The sequence below is a fragment of the Uloborus diversus genome, chromosome 3 (genome assembly GCF_026930045.1).
Source record: "Uloborus diversus isolate 005 chromosome 3, Udiv.v.3.1, whole genome shotgun sequence".
Classification (NCBI taxonomy): domain Eukaryota; kingdom Metazoa; phylum Arthropoda; class Arachnida; order Araneae; family Uloboridae; genus Uloborus; species Uloborus diversus.
This window is the reverse complement of record NC_072733.1, coordinates 161,135,547-161,161,625: the sequence shown is the minus strand read 5'-3', so window position 1 is coordinate 161,161,625 and position 26,079 is coordinate 161,135,547. Positions and strand designations below refer to the sequence as shown.

General features: G+C 33.0%; 1 protein-coding gene across 1 annotated transcript in view; it reads right to left on the bottom strand.

Annotated features, from left to right (window-relative positions):
- Window positions 1-26,079, bottom strand: part of LOC129218305 (uncharacterized) — a 155,306-nt gene that overhangs the window by 84,782 nt on the left and 44,445 nt on the right. Inside the window, exon 6 of the mRNA XM_054852542.1 lies at window positions 24,207-24,351. Coding sequence (XP_054708517.1) covers window positions 24,207-24,351 — 145 coding nt within the window. The remainder of the gene's footprint in view (window positions 1-24,206; window positions 24,352-26,079) is intronic.

Below are 26,079 nucleotides of genomic sequence, written 5' to 3'. Positions count from 1 at the left end.
AGTATTAGCTTTAATTTCAAGTGGGTTTGTATGGATATATACTACTCAATGGCGTGGCCAGAGAAAGGCATGGAGGGCTACAGGTCCGGATATGTGTACCCGCAGAACCAGCAGTGTGGAGGGGGGTGAGTAGAGCCCTTAGGGGCCTAACGGACCAAGAAATTGAAAAAAACTACCACTAAGACAGATTAACGTTGCGAAAATATACAGTTACCCTCGTACAGGGGCGCCGACTTGCAAAAATCATTGGGGGGGCTGGCCCAGTCATCACCGGGGGTTTAGGGGGTTATGTAATCCCATGGAGGTTCCCCCCCAAATAAAGGTCGATTGCTGTGCCTTGAAAATGAAAATTTACATATTTTCTGGTGTGTATAATTTAAAAAACAAACAGTATGTGGCATGGCGTTTTCAAAGTAAAACAATCCAAAAATTGGTATACAAATTTTTCTGATTCAACTAGATCATGTCACTTGTCTTAGTAGGAGACATTTTTTTGTTCTATTTTATGGGGAGTCATGCAGTGCCGTAGCTAGGCATGGAAAAGGTAGGGCGCTTGACTTGCATTGAAGGGCACTGCCAGAGACGCCGACTTAAAAAATATCGGGGGAAAGGGGGCATGCCGCAGGACGTTTTCTAAATTTGAGATGAAAAATAGTGAATTTTAAAGTTTTTTTAAAATCATATAATCAACATTAGAACCTCGAAAACTCGACAAGCCCGACACATATTTTTTGGCTTCGAAAAACGGAAGAAATAAATACAAACACACACAGTATTTTTGTAAAAAGGAAATTTAATTTACGCATGCTTTTTAAGACCAGTTGTTTTTACATTAGTGACATCGGCTAACATATTCAAGTGTAAACGCAGTCTTTCAATGTCTAGGTCATTTTTGAAAAACTCAGTTGATTTTTCAAAATGTTCTCTTCTCTTTCACCTCTGTTTAATAAAAGCAAGCACTCTTGTTCAACTGCAATGACCTGTGTGCGTCCAGTTGATGTAAATCGCCCAATAATGCAAAATTGCACCATTTTAAAAACCTCAATGTATATTGCCTTGTAGTACAGTCAACTCCCGTCTTACGCGAGGGATGCATTCCAAGACCTCTCGCGTAGGTCGAATTTTCGCGTTGTGGAAAAGGGTATGTGTAAATTTTTTTATAAACGTACCCAATTATTTTAGACACTTGTAAACACCCCCTCAAACTGTTAAAAACCATCTCTTAACTAACTGTAGATTACTGTCTCTTACATAAAGAACTGAATGTTTACTTGTATTTATAAAAAAAAACGTTTTATTCAACATAAAATACTGCTACGATGTACAAAATCAATGATTAATGGGAAAGAAAGAAAAAATAAACCGGTATACGGTAGACACAGTATATAGTAAGAAAAGCAAATGCATCTTTAGTTGTACTGTACAGTCGATCAATTAATGATATTCGTACACAATACATGAGCAGTTTCCATTTTCATAAATTTTTGCAAGACACTACTCATTGATTTTTTACGGATTTCCTTTTCTTGACTTGTAATTGTATGTACGGAAGAATCACTCATACCTAATTCTCGTGCTACCTTCAACGCATTTTTTAGTTGACCATCAGCTTTTCAAGAAGCTCTAGAAACTTTAGATGAAACAGCGCTCTTAGGTGTCATTATATTTCATTAACTTTCGCATTTAAAATGAAAAGGGAACTTCTACTCTCAGTGATGGTAAAAGGATAAAGATACATTCATGAAAAAAATTTTTTTAGTAACCAATAACAAAGCTGATACGAACACACCACGATTCCCTTCCGAGAATTTTCGTGTTGCGGTGAGGAATTCGCGTTAGGTCTGAATACTGGAGAAAAAATCGTGTTTATAGCTATTTCGCATAAGTAGCGCGAGTCAAATGTTTTCCTTTGGGATTTTGAAAGTGTGCGGCGAGCTGCCTTCATTGTTTTCATACTTCTTTGGTACACGTCGATTCCGAGGAAGGGAAGGATCATCATTTTGTGAAGGTTTTCTTTTAAACACGATTCCCAAAAGTATTCAAAACTATCACGCCTCCCATTTTATATACAAATCAAACTCTCATATATATTTTTCCAGGTCAGCAACACTTAGGTGAGCGCGCCGCAGCGCTGCCCACCGGCAACAGACTTGACCCGTAAGTTCGCGCACTGGGACAAATTTTTACAGTACTCGCAGCACTGTAACACTATCATCATTCGCACCACTCGTTTTCAGTTAACCTGCTTACATAACCGTAATAATTATTTGATTTAACTCATTACTGAATATATTTTACAAGATAAACTATCTTCAAACAAGGAAAATAAAAGATAAATTTATGAGTTTAGAAAGCATAATGTAACTTAGAATTTTCTTGATATATTGGGGGGGCTCTGCCCCCTCAAAAATATTTTTGAGGGGGCTCGGTCCCCCTCAAGCCCCATGGAGTCGGCGCCACTGCCCTCGTAAGATGTTATTGCAGAGGACCCAAAATTTATACATACGGGCCTGAAGGGTAACTTCACCCCTCCATAGAAGAGAATCTCTGATCCCCCCACTCCTCCATAATATCACCAAAAGGAGCTCAAAACTACATTATTAGCACTTCTAATTTCAAAAAAAATTTTGGAGGAGGGCAACTTGACTGCTTCCCCCCCCCCTCATTTGATTAAAAATATCATAAAATATTTCTTTTCTTTGGGAGGGGACTGACTTTACTTTCAAAGGATTTCTGTTCTGCTTACCCCCCCCCCTCTAACTTCCCCTGCGTAATACCGCAAAAATAGATTTAAAATAATAACTTTCAAACGTTAGCAAACGCCAAATCTACGATCCCTTTTCCTAACACCACCGAAGTTTCAAAATTGTGAGTTTAGTACCTCCCCTCAACTGTGACAAAATTCCAGGGGGTTTCCCTTTTGCCTTCTCTCATCTTCCCTTAAACCGAACAGAGGGGAAATAAATCCACTTTTAGGACATACATTTTGAAAAATATCCTATTGAGACCCCCTTATCCCCATCACGCAGATCCCAATACATAGTTTAAAATTACGATTTTAAAAACTCAATATCGAAAAACTTGATTATTACTCCTGAATTTCGACTATTCTTTTGACGTCATCAAAACTCTCCTAAAATGTGTTTTTAGAACTTCAGTTCTGAAAAAATTCCTGACGGAGCAAGCCTTAAATCCTTCCCATTTCCTTAATGTCATTAATTACACAAGAAAGTCAACAATTGCGTTTTTAAAGCTTCAGTTTCGGAAAATTTGGGGGGGGGGGAGAAGACCTCGCAATTCGACATCAGCAAAGGTAATCAAAAATTGATTTCGAGTCTGAAAAAATATTGGAAAGGGAACCCCTGCACCCTTTCGCTAAACTGCGCTAAAATTACCAAAAATTGCAAATGTCGATCAGAAACCCCTTTCCCCCAACCGTCTCTAACACCTCCGAAGATTGACTAAACTGCAATTGTAACACTTAAGTTTGGAAAATTTACCTGGGAAAATCTCTCGATCCCCTCTGCCCACCCACTGCGTCCTTCCTCTGAGATTGCAAAAGAATCTAAAACTAATTTTAAAACTTTCCTACAAAGCAATAAATTGTGTTAAGAATGCACTTTATTGCATATAAGTGTTTGGATGGGGGAAGGGAGGATATTTGTCACGAACTCACCGGCACTTTTCATATCCTTGTCCCGCACAGAATGTCAAGACATTTTGAAATGTGCACATTATTTTTCGAAACATTTTAATTGGATTTTTAAACAACACTTTTTTTTTTCTCCCAAATGGTTGGCAATGTAGCTTTATGAAGTTTTCATTCAAATGAAATTCTATGGTTTATGCATTCAAATGAAACAACGTGTACGTGGGAGTATGGGAGTAGCCAGAGGGGAGCAGGGAAGGGCAACTGCCCCTCCCTAGGAGAGAGCATCTGACTCCCAAGCTCTTTCCAAATGTCACCGAAGATAATTTATAATTGCAATTTCAGGACTTCAATTTCGCAAAATTTCCTGGAGAGAGCGACATAACTGTCTTTTCTGCCCTCATCTGAACAAAAATAACATAAAATGCGTTTTTAAGGGAAAAGGAGGCCTATAAAATTTCAAGCTATTTCCGAGGTCTGTACTGGGGGGGAAGGGGCAACTAAAAACTAATATCTTGTGACGCCTATTCTTGCCCCTCCCTAATTGAATCCTGGTTGTGCTCATGTAGAAATGCCTCTAAAAGCAACCATTAGAAGATGAATCTCTCTTTTCTTTCTATCACGGCGAGTTGCGCTGCATGTTCGAGAAGTACTGACGTGCTAAAGAGCCAAATTATGAAATGTTCGCTTTTCGCGTTGTACAGCTTTTTTTTTTTTTTTTTTTTTGTTTGTTTGTTAAACGTTTATCTTACTATCATCCATCGGAAATAAAGAAAAAAAATCTTTAGAGCTCTACAAAAAGATAAAACTATGATAGACATCTCAAAAATTCTCTGTCAAAAACGAAGGCTAACCCCCTGTTCCAACCAGAAGTAAATTAAAGATCATCATAATGCGGTATTGGTATCAAATACCATCCATCATACAGCAAAAACAATGAAAGTCTCTTGATTCTCGTTTTTTCACGAAATGGCGTCCCAGTTTCCCTCAGGTATTAAAGAATCACATGAAATCCGCGATTACCTGTGAAACGAAATGCGCCCTTTAAATCTTCAACACGGACAAATTTTGACGCTTCGTATGTCAAGCTTCGTAAATATTCTAACTCACATTTTTATATTCTTTTTCGCTTTTATCGCTGTGTGCTTGGTCATTCTCTTCATAATAGACTTCCTGTTTTTAAACAATAGCCTTTAAACTTATAACTGCTGTCGGAACTTCACAAAGGCGATGAAGCTGCAAGAAGAATTTCCGTCCTGTTCACACTAAAAATAATATGAAGTATGCAGCTTTTATTATAAGATAGTGCTTCACGTTTAAAGAGCGTGAAACGATTTACTTCGGAAATTTTAAAGAAATTGTTCGATGTTGATAATTTCTACGAAGAAAACAATTACGTAATATCGTACTTCAGAGCTTTTTTTTTTACATAGCGAATATTAATCAAAGCTGAGGATTTCTCAGACTGCGCAAAATTACACATTAAATAGTGTAGAAACTATATATATTTTCTTTTTCAGAGCAGAAAATAGAAATGAAATGGTGATGGGTATATGCCGTTTTACGAAAATTTATGGCGAGCAATATATAATAAAGTTGGTAGCATGTGGCAATTTTGATTTTTTTAGCATTTCTAAACTGATAACTGTGAAAGTTAACTTTTTAAAGTTTTTTCTTTATGATGTTTTAATATATTTTGTCTATAAATGCATATTTTTTAATTCCATGAATAATATTTTACCGAAGAACGCATTAATTAATTTTGAAAAAGGGACAGGTCTCAATTTTAATTTATAAGTTTTAGTAACATAATCAATCAAAAAAAGTTTCAACAAAATAGACTAATATTGCTTATCTTTACTAATATTAAAGCTCAAAGTCTCTCCGTCTGGACAATGTATGTAGGATGTCTGGATCTCTGTGACGCGCATAGCGCCTAGACCGTTCGGCCGATTTTCATGAAATTTGGCACAAAGTTAGTTTGTAGCATGGGGGTTTGCACCTTGAAGCTATTTTTCGAAAATTCGATTTTCTTCTTTTTCTATTTCAATTTTTAAAATATTTTCCGGAGCAAAATTATCATAAGATGGACGAGTAAATTACGAAGAGCGAATAAACATAGCCAATTGGCGAGAAATTCGCCATCCATTATTTGTAAATATACAGGCGAACCGAATGACCTTTTAATTTTCAACTACGGGCAAAGCCGTGCGGGTACCACTAGTACCTAATAAAGAAAAATAGTGAAAGATTCGTTTTCCATTTTTTTAGTTTCTGCCATCTCCTGAAAATTTATGTCTTAATGAGTAGTTGAAATACATGCATGGACAGAGATATATAGAGAGGGGGGGGGAGATACAATCTTTGATCAGCCCTAGATTAGATATTCGAAAATTACGCGTGAGGAATTCAGTCCCTTCGATATTAGATAATCAATTTTGTATTACACGAGAAGATAAAATATGTTTTTTTTTTTATAAAACGTTTATTCTCAGACCTAATGGAACTTAAGTCCCTTATTTTAATGACGTCATTTATAACAGGGATCAAAATAATTCGTTTTCTTTTGTTTGGCTGCCTGTTGGATAAACATCTCGTAAGATGGAAAAAAAAGGCCAAAATAGGTCATCAAAAGTATGTAGTTGAAAGAATCAAGAATATGAAACGTCATATTAAAACGATATTAAAACTCGAAGAAATGACAACAGAAAAACTAAAACTCTGGAATTGGTATCCTCAGTGCCTCAAACAAGTACACATAGGGGTATGAGGGGAAAAGTGAAAGCGAGGCAACGTGAAATGTTAAAATAGTTTCAGTTTACAGCGCCACCTATCCTGCAATATTTTAACTATGTTTCGAAACAGATAGCTGATTTCTGTCAGAAAATAAATTGCTCCAAAAATCAAAAGTCATTTTCAAAATTATACAGATGTTGTAATATTTTGTGATTCATCAAAAATTTTTCTTTTTTAAATTATGATTTAAAAAATTTGGGAATTAGCAATTAAAACATTAATTGGGATCTACTGATGTTCAGCGGATTACTTATTTAGTTATTATTAGGCATATTCTTTATTTTAAAGGGACAAAGGGAAATAGCTCACTTCGTTTATTTTTTCACTCATTTATGAAGTGACTTAATTAGTCTTTCATTAATTCATTTATTTCCGTGACTTAACTTCTTAATTCATTTATTCATACTCACTTATTTCTTGTCATAAATAATTTGATTGATTTATTTACTTATTCATTAATTGTTTCATTATTTATTCATTAATTCATTCATTCGTTTATTTATTCCTTCATTTTGAAGAAAATTCTTTTTGATAATCAAATAGTAAGGTTTTCATGGAAAAAAAAATATTTTTCACTTTACCCATAATATATGAGGCAAAGTGAAAATATTCCACTTTTTTTTTAATATACACAAATTTACGACCAAAAATGAAAAATAAAATTTCAGGGCAATATTACATCATTCTTTCTTCATGAACTCTAATTTTCAAAACAAGTTTAAAGTTTGTTCATTTGGAAGAAGGTAAGTTAATTGCGTCTTGTTCCTCAACTGCAAGTTTTCAAGAAAAGTAAGCATCTAAATTTCACCAAATTTACTTTATTAACTTTGTATATTTATTTGTCGAAGTGACAGCAAGACGAAATGCTGCTAGTTGACTTGTCTTGTTTTTCGCTTTTCTATTTGTTATGAAACAGTTTAGCTTAAAAATGTACTTCAAAATCAGCAAATGGTACTTGTAAAAGTATATTTTACATGTAAAATAAATCATATTTTTATTTGTGAATACGCTAATTAATGGCTTTAGCAATCCCTATCCTCTACCCTTCCAACTCTCAAAAATTCGCCTTAATGCTACCCTTAACACAAGTTCAGTTTCAGGTGCAATAATTTTTTTTAATGTTTTTCTAATATTGAAAATTATATGTATTTTTCATCCTGTAATAAGCTCTGCATGTTGCTGAATACTGTTTCGGATTTGCTCGATCGTCTTTATATAACCCCAAACAATTTCCGCGGTTATTACATTGACTTTTTATTTAATAATTAGTGTTTGTGTACTTTTTTAAATTGTTTACTTTCATCCTTTCATGCGCAGTTTTATAATTTTACGCTTTGTTACCTTGTTAAGTTCTCGTGCGCATTGCTCACTTTTATATATTTTAAGGAAATAAAATATTTTTTCATTTCTTTTCGGAAAAATGTAACGCACGCTGCAACTGGTTACACCGTTGATTGCTGTTTTGACACTATTTTAGGATAATGAAGATTTATTATTAAGAAGAGGTTTCGTCTCGTTAGCTTCACAAATTAACCATTTTGCAGTATTAAGTGTCATACCGATCAAAAAGGAATAAGTATAAAAAAAGAAAATAATTTCAAAGTTTCACGACATTAAATTATAAAATTCCACTTCTTTTGATAAATTTCTCCAAAGCAGATTTTTATTCCAATGGAAACTTCATCTACCTTATTTAAAAATAAACTGCGTTTTCCTTAATTGCTTTCGTATTCTGCCCATTTAATAACCTCATTACTTTTAACTTTGATTATTTCTCAACTAATTAAGCATTTCCTGCTAAAAGTTCTTCCTCAAAAATATAATTGGTGCTTTCCATGAATTCAGAACATTCACTTTTAACGGACAAATAAATTAAAAGTTGGTAGGCACAAAGCTTAGCGACAAGAGTAAATAAAGCTTTATGCTTCTTTTTTTGTTTATGTATTCACTTTTATATCGTAAATAATGATTTTTATCATTACAGGATCTTGTGATATTTCATGATTGGATGCGATAGAAAATTTTCGCGAGGGATAGCAAAGTAAATAAGCTCAGAAAATATGGAAGGAGAATTGAAAACTATCTAAATAGAAAAAAATTTGCCCACAGGAACATTGTAAAAGCTTTTGTTAGCGTAACCATTGGGTAAAATACATTTTTCAGAACTTATAACTGAAAATTATATATATATATATATATATATATATATATATATATATATATATATATATATATATATATATATATATATATATATATATATATATATATATATATATATATATATATATATATATATATATATATATATATATATATATATATATATATATATATATATATATATATATAGGGTTTTCCGTTTTAACCGGCGAAACCTTTATTTTCACAACCGTTACTCCTAGATGTATACTTCCGATTGCAAAAATGTTCAAAATCAGATGCAGAGTTAAGATATTAAAAGTTTGAAGCAAAAATGAAATTGAGTCAAAAAATACAAAATTTAACTCTTTATACGAGCCCTAGGTCCTCTAACTAATATTTAGAGAAATAATCTGCATTGAAAACTATTAACTGACACAAAAAATTTGACATTTGTACGATCAGAACTCAAGGAAATATTCCAGTTCAAAGTTTTAATGGACCATACAGAAGCTGAAATTAGAACGTATCGCCTTTTTAGAAGAATGACAGGTCGTCAAAGTAAGAATAACTAGGTATTTATATTTTTCACTGCTATTCAAAAATAAATGCAAACGTTGTACCGTGATTTGAAAGAACACACTACAACACCTCGAACAATTTGAAAAACCACTCTATGCACACATATAATTTTAAACATTTGTTAACCGCTATATTTTACCCCAAAAGGTCTTATTGACGGCGAGTGAAAAGTGGTGTAAGGCACAAAACGCTGCGTTTCATATTTCGGTGAATATTGGTCGTACTAATTTCAAACTTTTTATGTTGGAATTATTTTTCAATATACATCATTTCCCTAAACATAAGTTAGGGGACCTGCGGCTTGTATAAAAAGATAAATTTTGTATTTTTTGCCTTATTTTTATTTTTTCTTCAGACTTTCAATTAACTCTGCATCTGATTTTTAACATTTTTGAAATTGGAAGTATACATCTAGGACTAACGGTTATGAAAAGAAAGGTCTTGCAGGTTAAAACGGAACACCTTGTATATAGTATTCGCAGATAATCCGCAACTTAGGTTAAAAAAAAACATCCTAGTGACACAATAGCTTAAAAAGATCAATAACACTCGCATACATTTAAACTACAGCTAAAATGAAAACAGTGTATGTAAAAAATGCATATATAAACAAAAGCTAAGGATCGCTTATTATTGCAAATGGATTACACCCATACGCGAGCAAATCGTGCAAACAGATTAACCACAACAAGATCAAGCTAGGTTAAACCAAAAACGCATAGTAGACGGGAGGGAATTTTTTTCCAAGACAGGTCCGGTCACTTGCTTATGTGCGGAAGTAGTATAGATCTAAAAACAGTAAGTAGTGTAGAGCTAAAACTCAGTAAGTAATGTAGATCTAAGACAGTAAGTACTGCAAATCTGAAAATCAGGTTTTTACAAGATAGGTTTTGGTGACCTTGGTCCACTTATTGTCTGAGTGCAAACAAAATCTTAAGTTTTTATCTATCAGGTCCTTATTTAGCTACACAGGGATCAAACTGACCAATTCTCGAAACACAGGATACTTAAAAAAAAAAAAAAATTAACCCAAACAATAATCGTTAGTTTTTGCATACACAATATAAAAAACTACATTTTTGTGTACCTGATGAACATGGAATTAGTTTGTACTTTTTTTAATGAATGTCCATTTGTTTATTTATTTATTTTTGGCTGTGACAATAAAGTGAATAAAATTTTTCAAAAACAATAATAATAACATTAAAAAATAATAACAATTAAAAAATATAAGTCAGTTAATAGGAGAGGAATAGAGTTTCTTATGATAAGTGCTCTTCCATGGAAAGCGGTCACATTTACAAATGGAGAAAAAAGCCTTTTTTCTTTTGGTAGAAGAAAACTAAGTTTTGATATTAGCTGACCTATTTAACTCTAAAACAGATCAAAAATCCAACACAACAGAAATTTTGTCACAAATTATTATCCAGTGAAGTTTTTACAACTTAACAGAACCATGCCTTAAATTTTAAGCTTTTTAACCCATTCTAGCCCCTAGTGTTGGGAACCAATAAGGGATATTTAATAATCAATTTAAAGATTAAATCATAAAATCAATTTTGTGTTGAGAGGGAAAGCAAATTCGAAAGATGTATGTGGAAAAAAAAATCTCCAGCATATTTAACTCCAAAGGATAACCATAATCTCTCCAGATGCTATGAATTTTTTCTAATGCAAAGCTAGCAATATTGTTCGAAACAAATTTGAGTACACGTGGCAGCTGAATCCATTGTTTCTCGATCATGTTAAAAAAATTTGCTCACATTTTAGAGAATTGTTCACTAGGCATGACCTTTGTCGTTGAATAACGCATAAATCCATCAGAACTTCGGAGCAAACAATGGGCTTAAACAATTCTCTCGGCATGCCAGAAGCTTATTTTTCTTTGCGTTTCGCCGGAAAAAGAACCCTGCCTTCATGATTACTGAGGCCTCCCACGGTCAATGACGCATTCAACCACTTTAGAAGAACAGGCCACTAAATATCGATCCATTCTTTCAACATTAAAGGCAAGGAAAAATATTAACCTTATTAAGCAATGACAAAATGCTCTATCCAGGGCCTTTTTTAGATTCGTATGTTTCAAGAAAATATCGGAGTAAGAACTAGATAAATATAAGTACAGTAAGTTTGTATTGGATGACTTTCAGAGAAATTTGAACATTACTAATGTACAAATTAATAATAAAAACAATAAATAAATAAAACAGCGGGCAGAGCTTTTTAAAAATATCTTCTACTTTTTAGGAATAAGAATCTGTTTATGCTGGCAGATGATTTTTAACTAGTGATATTTTATTGTTTGATAATCATCTGCTTTTATTATGCTGGAATACGAGAACTATTAAAACTGAAATTGCTGTGTTGACCCGAACTCCGAACTATAGACTGAATTGAGGCGTGTTGCGTCTGCTTATATTTCCGGAGTTCAAAATTGTGCTTCCAATGAAGACTCAAGAGCTTTTTTGCAATTAGACTGAATGACCTCTATCAATAAGTAAAAAAAAATATACAAGACACCACATGCTTAACAAAGAGAAATCATTAAGTTCTGCAGATCTTCCCTCTCAAGCCGCCCTCCTCAATAAATTTGTGCTCCATCAACATTGTTTTATTATACATAGAAACTGAGTGCCATTCTCACTATGATTTCTTCCACGAGCACAAAAGAGATGTATGTGATACAAAAAAAAAAGACAAAAAATGATAATCTCATTTAAATTGACCAGATAATTTTTCTTGTCGGTTTCCAACTGTGCTCTGTCGAATAAAACATGATATTCTACAGCAGGTGGTAGTTTCTCAGCATCACTGGCATTTTCGCGTACTTTGAAAGAAAAGATATCGATTTATTTCTGCGGAATCTGAAGCAACAGTTTTATCACCTTAAAACACATAAATTGACAAAAAGAATAAATAAATTTTTAAAACTTTAAATTATTTTTTTCAAATATACCAGTAAAAAAGTCAAAAAGAAGTTTAATAAAATAACACAAATTATTCATGTTGATGAAATTTTACGCAAGTGATTTTGACCATGGTATGCGAAACCAGTCAGGCGTTATTTTATTTCTGAAATATTTGTCGTGTTGATAGTTTTCAATTAAAAACTGACCGATTTGTTAATCCTGCATATAAAATTTGCACAAAAAATTTCAACAATTTTTTAACAAAAAGAAAGAGAAAGAAAAGGGATAATGAATGCACTTTTATGAGCACACGCTTCTTATTTTTTTTTTCCAAAATAAAAGTTCTCCCAGAAGTGAACGAGCTCATTTTCTAAAGTACTAACGCATGTGGCTATTACAAATCTTCAGTTCTTTTCATGCTTTTCCCCAGCTTCATTTAACACAAATTTTATATGTGATTTAACAATTTTATTGTAACTTAATTTCGTCTTAGTAAATTTTTGATGATTTCTAATTGCAAGTTGTAAACTGCGTTTGGTTTTGATTTCGGTCTTTGATTACATCAAATTATAATACTCATTTATTTAATGTGGTCCTCATATCCAGACCCATATGGCGTTGCTCTATCAGTAAATCTAATACGCTACTGTGCGTTTATTTTCTTATTTTTCCCCCAAGGTGTTGACTAATTATAAAGCAAGTCTTTGGATTTCAAAAGGACGTAATGATGGAGTTTTCTGTCCTTTTGAAACTCAAGACTTCATTTGTCTTAATTGATTGGTTTTAGTTCATTGATTTCAGTCTAATTTAAATCAGACTTCTTGAAATAGTTTGAAGGCTAATGGATTATTTTACTGTTCAAGAACTAAATAGAAATGTGACTGCTTTTGAATAAATCATAAGATCACCAAAGAATAATATATTCTAACGGTTAATGGTAAATGTTTCTCATTAAAATTAAACATTTTGTTACGGGAGTTCTGCTGCATTATGTAATAAAACTCAGAAAATAATTCTCGAAAATGTCACTTTCTCGAATAATATATTCATTGCACATTTTTCCATTTTATAGGGGAAGGCAGAACGCATATCTATTAACATGTTAAAAAGATAATTTAGTATAGTATTACTTAACATAAATGATATCTTTTTCTCACTACTACGTACTACAAATTTTAAACTAAAAAAAAGGGGAAGAAAATCAATTTTTGGAGACATCTAGATTTGTTTCTGTTATTTACTCATTAAGGACAGTGAGACATTTATGTATCCTAAGTTAATCTTTTTATTATTTTTAATATAAGTTATGAAGTGCAAACATTTTAAAAATTACATTTCTTATTGGTATTAGGGTATCAGTATGTTAATATTTGCAAAACATAAATAAATAAATAAATACATTATCGTTTAAATCATACTGCAATGTCTTCTTCCTCCTAAAACATTGCAAACGAATGCATCTGCATTCTACTTCAAGACTTTTATTTACTATGCTTCTACTTTTATTCAAGACTACTTTTTAGTTGAAGATTAAACGTATACGTAATGCAATTAATTATCCTAAATTTCCAAGGTTTATCATAAATGAAACAAATACTTGAAAATAAGTTGCAGTTTTGCATCTATTATGGATTATACTGACGCACATATATCCCACCAGTTTACACAAGACCTACAGAATCCATTTTAAAAAAGTTGACCAACATGTTATTTATGTCCCAAGTTTAATGAACAAAAAATTTTAAGCATTCTACAGCAAAACTTCTGGAGATTGAAGGGTTAAGGGTAATTAGAGTGCAAAATATCAATCGAATTAAAACTGGTTTAGTGGGAATTCGCATACTAGTGAAGACTACGTATTAGGAACAGAAAAAAAACCATCCGGCTGTTGAGAGTTTTTTTTTTACAACAAAAATATTTAACCCATAAAACATTACAAAGCTATAAAATCAAAGAAAATATATGCAGGGTTTTCTAAAGGTATTTGCATGAGAAAAAAAGAGCTCTTTTGACGGAAGAGAAAATTGCGCGAAAGCTATGCATCGAGAAGAACTTCAAAGAAGAGGAAAATAAACGAGTAGAGGCAAAATGTGTGTGTGTTACTGTCACAACACTTCTTACTTCCTTCTTGTGAATGTTAATAATCGAGTCGTTTTTACCGAAAGACAAAACGACAGCCGTTCAGCAAAATTAACAAAGAGCCGTAAATATATTGAAGGTCGTAAATCTGAAGTTAAGGTCAAAGGCATTAACATAATAGAGTAAAAGTAAACTGGTCTTTTAGTTTATTGCCCTTTTAGAAAGCGAAAAAGAAAGTAAAAAGCTCAAAATGTTATTCATTTTCAATATATCTGTTTCAAAAGGTCATTTAAAAACAGCGGTTCTCAAGTTTTTAATACTCGCAAAGGGGTCGTCCACAAATGATGCCACGCTGTCAGGGGGGAAAGGGAGATTCCTAAAGTTGCGACAGTTTATGACAAAGGTGTGGAAGAGGGTAACAAGAAGTGTGACATCACGCATTTGGGGGGGGGGGAGAAGGGGATTTCTGAAGTCGAGAGAGTTTGTGAAAAGGGGGAGAAAGAGGGTAAAAAGAGGCGGGACATTCGCATTTTTTAGGGGGATGGGGATTCCTGGAGTGGTGACAAGGGAGAGGGAAACAAGAAGTGTGACATCACGTATTTATAGGGGGGAGGGGGTTCCTGAAGTTCTGAGAGTTTGTAACAAGGGGGGGGGGGAGATTACACGAAGTGTGACATCACGCATTTTTTTACAATATGTGTATGAAAAATAAAGTAACATGTGGCAAGGGGAAGGAGGGGGTAAGGTGAAGGGTGACTTTTTGTGACAAAGGTGGTAGGATGTCAAAAATGTTGAAAAAAAGTGAGAGATCATTTATATATGGACAGCCCCAAAGCAATTTTTAATCATAATTTTCATTGTGTACCCTCCCCGCGCTTCTCATACAATAACAATTTAACAATAGTTTATATCGAATATTTTGTTCTTAAAGCTACAATGAGAACCGCTGTTTAAAGCATTGATTAAAATAATGATATAATTCACTTTTCAACTCAACCAATTCAAACGATTTTTAAACCACTTGATTGATTTTAGTTAATATTTATAGTCAAATATTTTGCACATATATTTCCACAAAATATTTCATACAAGGCTACCTTGAATTATTTTGTGATCCAAACACGTACTTATGCATCGATATATCACATGGAATAACACAAAAGTTTTTCTCTATAAATAAGCTCTTAAAGTGAAATCACAATTAATCAAATTAACTTACTTATCAAACATTAAGTTATGATTGTACACAATACTGATTACCAGAAGTTTCAACTTGCTGCAATGGTGTTTTTTGGATATAAAGTATATTATTCAATGAAATGTAGCTTAAAAACTACTCATACGAAGATAAACTTTGTGAACATTTAAAACTCTTTCTCACCAAGAATCATTTTTCCCTTACATGTACAGAATGATCAGAGCAACAAAAAAATATCAAATTACTCGTTACGCCCTCCAGAGGCAGAGGTTTCCCCCTCGTTAGGGTTTATCAATCTAGAATAGCCATAACAGAGATGGAAGCTCTTTCAAAAATATTTTTGAAAAATAAATCACATAAAAAAAAATATTGGATTAATCATTTCCTTAGCTTTACAAAACTGGTTTATTTTTGTCTGACGTCAATTAGAGGCAGAAATAATTGGCCTCTGCATGTGCATGATATGTGTTAAAAATTTAAAACTGAAATGTAGTTTTCTTGAAATATGTTTTTATGCAAATATTTTATCTTCATAAATGAAAAATGAAGTTATTCTCATCTCATTTATGAAAAACTTTGCAGGTTTTGTCTTCTGTACTAGTTGCCATTGGATATACGATATTGTAAACCACATAATGGCAATACTTTATGAGTTATGTTCTGCTCCATCAATTTAGTAAATTTAGAGAAATACAAAAAGGGCTTCGAATAGCTCTAAAACTTTTTATTTCAACATATTATCGAAATGCTTGGTTGTTTACTTTGTGAGAGTCAATACGTTATTTTGGTTCTGTACTTGAATTCTAACGTGTCAAAAAATATTTTATAGCATTTAAAAAAAAATCTTTCAAGTTCAGGACATAATTTTAATTTTAATAAACTTTTATGGCAGTTCTTTCAAAAAAATGCTAGTTAATTATTAATTTATACTAAAACTGCATCAAAATGTATAATTACAATGCTTCTAAACATAGTTTTTCTAAAAAAGCGCTCTAAAAAGTTGCTTGTTCGAATACCTTAATATACCCGTTCTCTGAATATTTACTGCATTACGTGCTTCACTGGCGATAAATCATTTCTACTCCGAGTTGCTCGTTTATGGGACAAATATTGAAAACAATTCAGCAATGTTTATACGAGTAGAACATTAAAAATATCCCAAAAATCATTCCTCAAAGAAAAGGAAGAAGAATTTCCCCTCACTTTTGAGTTTGATACATCTGTAAAACAGTACTAGTAAAGTTTATTTCACTTTCTGCCTTTTGTTGAAATAGTAAGAGTGTTGAATTACACATAAGCAACAAAGTTTTGGAGTAGATGTATAACAAACAAAGAAATTATTACTGCGTAAGTGTCAATTGTCTCCATAATAATTGCTGTGTTGGAAGCAGTAAATAAAAAGGGCTTTCGCTTTCAGCGAATTCATAGTATGCTTATACATTCTACTTTCATAAATTACCGCGAAGAGAAGGAAAAAAACAAAGCGCGAGAATAACCAGACATCGTTTTTTTGTACTTGAAGTGATCGAGTTTTTAAAGTGATGGAGTTGAATTCACGATTGCCTTTTAGCGGCTCTCAAAAAAAAAAAAAAAAAGTCATTACTCTCTAAAGTTTAATAGTAAATTCTATTCCCAGTAACGTTGAACAATGTTGAAAACTCGATTTATTGATTGCATCTTTTTTAACGGTTCTCAATAAAATAAATTCATCACTTCCTGTTAAAAAAAAAATTTACTCTCAATAATATTGAACAATGTTGAAAATCTGACCCATTGCATACATATATTTTTTAACGGTTCTCAATAAAATAAATTCATCACTTCCTGTTAAAAAAAAAAAATTTACTCTCAGTAATATTGAACAATGTTGAAAATCTGACCCATTGCATACATATATTTTTTAACGGTTCTCAACAAAAAATTTTCATTGATCCCTAAAATAAAAATTAAATTCGACTCTGAGTAATATTAAACTATGTTGGAAATCTGACTTTATTGCTTGCACATGTTTTTTAACGAATCTCAAAAAAAAAAAAAAAAAAAAATCATTACTCTCTAAAACTAAAAGTAAATTTAACTCTCCGTAATATTGAACAATGATGGTAATCTGACCTATTGGGTGCATGTGTTTCTTTTTTTAAATGGTTCTCAAAAAACATCACTCTCATAAGTTAAAAGTAAATTCGAATCCCAGTAGTATTGAACAATATTGAAAATATCACCTATTGCTTGCATATATTTTTTTTATATATTTTTTTAAGGTTCTCAACAAGAAAATTTCATTACTCTCTAAAATTAAAATTATTGACTCTTAGTGATACTGAACAACGTTGAAAATCTAACCTATTAATTGCATTTGTTTTTTACGGCTCTCACCAAAAACTTCTAACCCCTTTCTAAAGATAAAAACAAATTTGACTCTCAGTAAAATTTAATTATGTTGAAAATCTGACTTATTGCTTGCATATGTCCATATGTTGTACAAAAAATTAAAAATACAAAAAAAGAAAAAAAAAACACTAGTGATCCTTTTTCCCATGCAAGCAACTAGTACATCTTTTTCGGGTAAAAAAACATGAACAGACGAACAATACATTACTAACTGGATATTAAAGAAACAGTTTCAAGTGGAAAGTCTTACGTTATTGCTTTTAGACTTTAAAATATTATTGGAGCTTTGGGTAAGCTAAGTTAGAATATATGCTTTATACTATTACTGTATGAGTTCATCGGCAGCGCATAAAAAGAGAAATGATTTGTTACGATTAAACTTTAGCTTTATAGAATTCTATCCGAAAACTCAGTTTGAGTAATTCAACAAATCCATTAATTAATCAATAAAAAGAAGATGTCATGTTCAAAGAAAAAAAAAATATTTTAATTATAGTTTGCCATGAGTATCGGTAATAGATTGTAGCATCAAAACTGGAAGGAGTTCTGAATTAGGTACTATTATAACTGTTAAATATTTTTGAAGTGATACTGACAGTCGATTGCTGAGAGAAAATAACGTTTTAGAAAAAATTTAAAAAAAAAAAATAACCTCAAGTATATGGATCCTTTAATTGAAATTAATTTCAGATGTGCTCTTTTTAACATTTCTATAAAATTTTCAAAATGTTTTGATTATTTCAATAACAAATACATTAATTTAGAACTATGAATAAGGGTTGAAATTTATTCTATACATCAAATCTGATGTCTTTCAATATCGGGTGAACCAAAATAGCAGCAAATATCACTTGGCTTGAGATATGAAGTTTATTTCTCACTACAGACCTTCACAATGCTTAAACTGGTATTGAGTCAGTGTTCATTTTTCAACACTCAATTACAGAGCGTGCGAGGGACCAAACCGCTTCGACCTGAGAGAAAAAGGGTCAATAAGAAAGTTAACCTTCCGGTCTCTAAAGAACTTCAATTAACCAATTGGAAAATGTAGAGGAGTGACAACTATTGAATTGACTGCATTTGATAAACATGTGCACACTGTAACTAATTAAAAACTAGATAAGTTGATACTTGTAGATTAATCATAAGATCTTATTTAGGGCAAAGAATAAAGAAATGCATAAAATATCTTAGTAAAATCTTTCCTCCAGTGCCTGTTTTTTAACCCCAGTAGAAGGAAATTTGATATGAGTCTAGCACTCCCTCTTCTCCCCGCAAGTATCATCCTTCTATGCAAATAAAATGAAGAGTAAGTGTGTGCTCTTACTCTTCGTTTTTTATCGGGCCTCTTTGCCCGATAAAAAAGACAAGGCATATGGAATTTTTGTGCTAGATACTTAGGGATGCACCTCGAAGTTGTTTTCCTTAAAAATCAAGTTTGTCCTACTTTACTACAATTTTAAGCAAAGATTTTGGCTTTTAATTTCTGCTCAGCTCGTTTTTTTTTTTTTTTTTTTTCATCGTTTGTACGAGTTTTACAAATCAGCGTGAGAAAATAAAACACGTGTAAAATAGGAATTCAAAAATAGAATTATTTTTCCAATCAAATATCGTCTGCCTTTTTCAAACTCAGTTTCAATGAAACTGTAGTTTCGGTAACTAATAAAAGTATAATACACTCCTATTTGTGAAAATTTCAACACCATGAAGGAAGCATGATAGTTGAATGAAATTTAATACACAGTTGAGAGGTAATGGTACAAATAAATGATTTCATTTTATTACGAAACAAACAATAAAAAGAGATAGAAATTAGTATCTTGTGTGGCCAACACGCGCCTCAATAAGAGCTGCTACACGACTCGGCATGGAGTGAAACAAAGTTTGAATATCTGCCTACGGAAGAGTATTCCACATGTTTGTATGCGCAACCGAAGTTCGTCTGTCGAAGCAACAGAACGAGGATCACGAGCGAGACGCCTCCCAACGAAATCCCACACATTTTCAACCGGTGACATATCCGGGGAATATGCAGGCCAAGGAAGAAGCTGTACCTGCTGCGAATCAAGGTAGGATTTGACATCCCTGGTGACATGTGGACAGGCATTATCCTGCTGCAATGCAACCCCTGGCAGTCCTTGCAGGAAAGGAATAGCGTTGGGCTGTAAAACTTCGTTTATGTATCGGGTACTGTTCAAATTGCCCGTAGCAATTGTGATCGTCCATGATATGCTATGGCCGGGTGTTCATCCACTGTGGCGTTCCAGAATGTGCCGTTCACCGGCTAGCGTCTGACACGAAATTCGGCCATCATGGTGCCACAAATTGAAGCGGGATTCGTCAGAAAAGACGAACTGTTACCAATCAGCACGCCAGCTCCTATGCACACTGGCCCATTGTAGCCGCAGGCGGCGATGGTTTTGCGTGAGAGGAATCCTGTATAAAGGAATCCTTGCGCGCAGCCCACGCTGCAGCAGACGTCTCCGAATTGATGAAGCATACAATGAAACGAACACCTGTAGCTATTGACCACTGTGCTGCCAATTGTCTAGAAGAAGCTGTGCGATCCGTCAGCGCCATATGCACCAGGTATCTGTCATCGCGAGCTGACGTCACATTTCGGGGTTTACTTCCGGATTTCCAAGCTGTCCGACCCTTGTCCGTCCACTGCTTCTAAACACGCATGATTGTGCTGCTGTTACGCTGCACACGAGTGGCTACTGCACGATAAGACAATCCAGCTTCACGAAGGCCAACGATTCTGCCCCGTTCAAACTCCGAAATTTGCTCAAATTTCACTTTCTTTCGTCGAAGAGGCATAGTAAAGATTCAGTTAACGTTTACTCTAGATATAACCACCGATAATCATACACGCCTCGCTTCAGCCGTCTATTTATATTCGGTTTGATCTGCCGTTCAAAGGGCGCTGCTCAGCATACGCATACGGTACCGGTCAGCAATTCTAATCATACCCTTCTTTACATTTCCTGCAATTTTCAACTCACTCTTGTAAGTCCTTCGTGACGTTGCAATTTTCACAAACAGGAGTATATAACTATACTAGGCACTATTGCAAGGGTTATTCGAAAGAACAAAAAATGACTTCCTTCTTCGATAACATTGTTTAATTTTTGAAATAATTATTGAATAAATTTTGAAATTTAAATCTACTTATGGTAATTTTTATAAAGAACAAATTATAATGGGCTATTTCACTACTTTTTTTTTCACTACTTTCCGTCAAATTGGCATTCTAGGTCAAATCAAACCATCATATTGAGGAAACAGGAATGCAATTTCGGGGAAATAGGAACTGCGGAACTGGGAAGACACCAGACACCACTGAAGAATCACTGCATTTAAAAAATGGCTTTACATTTCAGCAAGAATGCTATCATTAATTTGGGCATCTTAATGAGTCTACAATGAAATGATTAATTTCTTTCTGAGCTTTCAAGTAACATTGATAATTGATTTTCTGAATTTTCAATTGAAATTAAATCGCACATGTACATTTAATTGTTTTCATTAGTTTGATATTATGAAAGTAAATTCTCAAATCGTTATCATTGAGTGTATTTCAAAAAGCAAGGTAACAAGCCCATGTAGCATAAAAAATTATTCCTGAATAACAAAGATATATATGCAATGAAAATAGGCTAAGGTACAGATTACTTCTCTGCATAGTCACCATACTTATCGGGTCATTTGTTGGAGCGGTACACCAAACCATCTAAATTTTCACGGAAGAAATCATCGACAAAGTTGTGAAACCACGTCAAGACGGCTTGATGAACCGCAGCATCGGTTCTGAAATGCTGACCACACAAGCGTTTCTGTAAAGGTCCAAAGAGGTGGAAATCATTTCGTGCGAAATCGCGGCTATAAAAGGAGGGTGGTCCAATATTTGCCGCCGTAAACGCTGTAGCAAATCGCGCGTAGCTGTGGCTGTATGCGGTCGAGCATTGTCGGACACCAACTAAACTCCTGAGGAGAACAGTGTAGGTCGTTTACGGCAAATTGCCTTTCGCAATCGACTTATCATGACCCTATAATGGGAGGTATTTACGGTTGACCACGCTTCCGTTATAGCAGCTATCTTTTAACTGACATTTCGTTCTGTTAGGGGAACTCAGCTCCCTCTACCGGCACCGTTTGAAAGTTTTGATAATTTTTGTTTATCTTACAAAGGTGATTTTTATTCATACAGCAGAATTGCCAATCCCCGCCCCCAACAGTAAGGGCGCTACCCCCCCCCTCAATTGGGAGACTTCCCCAAGAAATTGATTCAGTGATTATTATATATAAAATAATGAATTTTACGTCGATCAACGACTTAGAACGAGGAAAAAAAAAACATTTTTGTCGTAAATCTTCATTACAGCTTCTGGCTAAGTGGCTTCTTACTTTATTTTTTCTTGCTGTAGAATTATCCTTAAGTGCTTAGATACTATCTTTTAAATGTCTTATTCAACTAAAGCACCAATTAAAAACATTTTTGTAATACTAGTTGAAGTGTTTCTAGTTTTTGAAACATATGACAAAAATATAACAAGTGCTTTATTTCTTGATTATTTTAACTCATTTTTTGAAGGAATTCAGAAAATTAATTAAAGTATGTGAGTTTTGTTTTACAACTAATGATTTCATTTCAAATGAGATGTGTGTGAAATACGAAATGAAATAGGATATTTCATACGAAAACAGGCTTGGGATTCAGAAGACAATGCAATATATCATACGTTGTACTGACCGGTAGATGAAAGAGTCCTTGCAATATATTTTTTTTTTAATTAAAATTATATTTTTTTTTTGTTGAGAGAGATTAAAACACAAGACTAGAGAGATAATGGGAAAGATATAAAAATGAGATACTTGAGAGGTAAGCAGAGATTTGTAAAAAAAAATTATTCCCATCTTGAAGTAACTGAACATTTTTTCTGTTAATTCCGTTTATTTCAATCATCGAAATTACGATATCGTATTTTTATGAATAATGCGCATTATTTCGGATTGTTGTCTCCAATGGACATCTTTTGAATGAAACTCCACAAATTTCGGAGAATAACTACCTTTTTAATAAATTGTTTGTAAAATGAGTGCAAAAGGAAAAACACTTTGAGGCAGTAATTGGAAATTTTATGCAACTGGCCTATCTTTGTTAGATAGGATTTGCATATATGAACTGTGTTTAGTGACTAACAATACATGAAAGAAGAAGATGATAAACACAGAAAATGTTATTCCGACATTCATTGAAATGGGACTCTCGAATAGTCATTTTTTAAAGATACAAAACATATACAAACTAAAATACACTAATTTTCAAAATATACCGGAATATATTTTAAAGTAGCAAGAAAACTGGAGCACAATAAAATAATTTTAAGTAATCTTCTGTTAATATTATTTAGTATTATCACGGTCTAGTGGAGTATTTTTCTGCAACAGTATTTTATTTGTTTAAATAATAGAGTTATTAATATTTTGAAATATTCATAGAGAAAGATATACTTGCTACTTTTACGACCAGTTAACTCGCCTATCTATATGTGTATATCGCTCGTTTATTGATTATTGGTAGTTAGAGCCTCAGCAGAAATTGTAAAAATTCAAAAGAAGCAGGGTCTCTTACGCCGAAGTTTTCGTTTTCAAACTCAGCCCCAATCGATTGATTGTCAAAATATTGAAAATCATTCATGTTCATGTCCTATGATTATGTGGCATATTAAAGACTCCTTAAATATTAATTTGACTTGAATTACTAGTACAATTTCGCATGGCAAGAGCCCAGGCACCTCCATCTGGTATGAAATTAGGTATCAAACATCTCAAAATGGTAATGGCATTTAACGATAGTGGTGCCACGTGAAAGAGTTTTGCCAATTACTGGTGCACTTGGTTTTAGCCATTTACACTGTGTGCGCGAGTGGCAAAAACCAATACGTAGTCCGGTTAAACGCAAACTTACAGCTAGTTTTTTAAGTACATACAGTAAGGAAGTTATGCAAAACTTATTTAGAGGACACTTTTGGGGGCCAATATTAAATTGGTGCAATGCGGCACGTGTTACTTTCTGTACTTTTTGTCTTCTAAAAGATAAGAGAATACTTGAATCAATAGCTCATGTGTGTGCGCGTGCAGATAATTAAAAAAAAAAAAAAAGAAAGAAACAGGAGACGTTGTGGAATCAATACTTCTCTGGTACTTTTCGGGTATTATGAAATACGATATGCCTTTCAGCTTTAAAATTTTTATAGAGAAGAATACACTTAGTACCATTGCTTTTAAGAGTAGACTCACTTTAACTTGAACACGCGTTTTATATGCGTCATTTTTTTTTCTTTTAGCATAGATATAGTTATCACTGTAGCCTACAACTAACTGTGCTGATCAAAACAGGTTTTGAATCTTCTAAATACTGTACGGAGATTGTTATAATAAAGACAAAAGTGCTTACCTTGTTCAGGGTATCTACTTCATCTTCTCCGCAATACGGAAAAGCAATATTAGGCAGAAAACTATGAGCTCCTTGAAGATTTTGGCTGGCAGCCACTAAATTATTCCTAGTTTCAGCAGCATGATAATACCTTTGTTCCATATCGCTGTAAAAAATTAAAGTCTATCAGTGAAATTAAGAAAATCAATATTTAATAAGTACACAAAATGAAGCTGAATTACTTTAAGTATTGAGCATTTACATCAATTTCTTTTGACCTTTTAAAGTTATTATACTACACACACATGTATCAATCAATTTATCTACATATAGCAGCCGCATTTCCGCCTCCAAAGTTTCTCTGGTCTAACACTAGGTGTCTCCACCGGTGATTTTTTTATTTTTGGTTACAGTCAAGAATAATATTTATTTGTTGAAGTTTCATAAGTCTAGTCTGCTGCGTTGCAGTTTGGGAGAACTTTTTTGATTTTTGAAAATTTGATTTAAAATAATATTATATGTAAATGATCTTTGTTTGGAGGCTTAAAAAATCAATCTTATATTTGTTAGTTAAGTATATCGTAAAAAAAAAGTGCACAATGCATGATGTTTTTCTCTAACACAATTCCTAATATGTATTTACCTTTACCTACTAAGTTTTAATCTAATATAACTTCTTTTAGAAGGTGTAAGGGAGAAGGGACAAAAATATGATACCAATTTTCAATTCTGGTAAAAGTGCATTTTTTAAAACATTTGTTTCAACTGAAAACAAAATCCGTTTAATGTACTTAAACTTTAATGCCACGTACAGGCTTAGTTGCTGGTGTTATATATATATATGATTAATTACTCGTAACATATGCTAATCAGAGCCCAAAAAGCTTAGGGCGGGGACGAAATATGGCCAATTTACTTTATAGTATAGGGGTAAGGAGGGGGAGGAGGCACATGTGAACAATTTTCTCATTCCTTCATTTAAAAAAAAAATATTTTCCATTTCTCAGCGCAAAAATGTCTCCATGATTGAATTGTCTTATCATTGGGTCATGGAATTTTTTACGAGTTTATGTAGGGACAGTTGAGATCTTCAGTCATTCAGCCGTGAGTAAAGATAAGACAATCAGTAATACCAGTACACCCACATTAGTAATTGACACTGCACTAGTAGTTGATATTTATGAAAAAAAAATAATAATAAATTGACAACAGAACCACAGGCTCCACAAGATGAGATAAGAATAAACTAAAAAGTAATTGTAGTTTTAATACAACTTTATAATTTCTCATGTTGATTTATATTTTCTTTATAAGTGTCAATTACTAGTGTAGTGGCTGATTTGGATTAATATTTTATCATATTTGGAAATATATATATTTGTTCACTCTTTTGTTTACAGTGTTTATGAAGTTTGTTTTGATGTTGGATGTTTCAGCAACTATATAAACCTTATTTGTAAATAAATGGGCTGATTGATTACCTGAAATAAAGTCAAACTCGTATTAACATATGAGGCAGTGAGAAGCAAAGGGATGTAGTACCGAAACTAAAAATTTGCATATAATCTAAAGGAGGGTAGGAGAGCATCTCCTCTGTTTTAGGGTACAAGATGGTACTACAACCCAAATTCAAAATAATAGAATGTCTGAACTGTTTGAACAAAACTTGCCTCTGCGTCGGAAAAATAAACACATGTAAATTAAAACGAATAAAACACGTTATTCGTGAGTGGGAAATTAATTTTAAAAACTTTGCAGACATTATTTTAACATTTTATGGATCATTAGCCCATTGGAAAATTATATTGATTTTTTATATGGATCAAAAAATTAGAATAATCTATTAATCCAATGTGAATTTTAAAAAGTAGCGAAAATATTTGCATACTTGTTA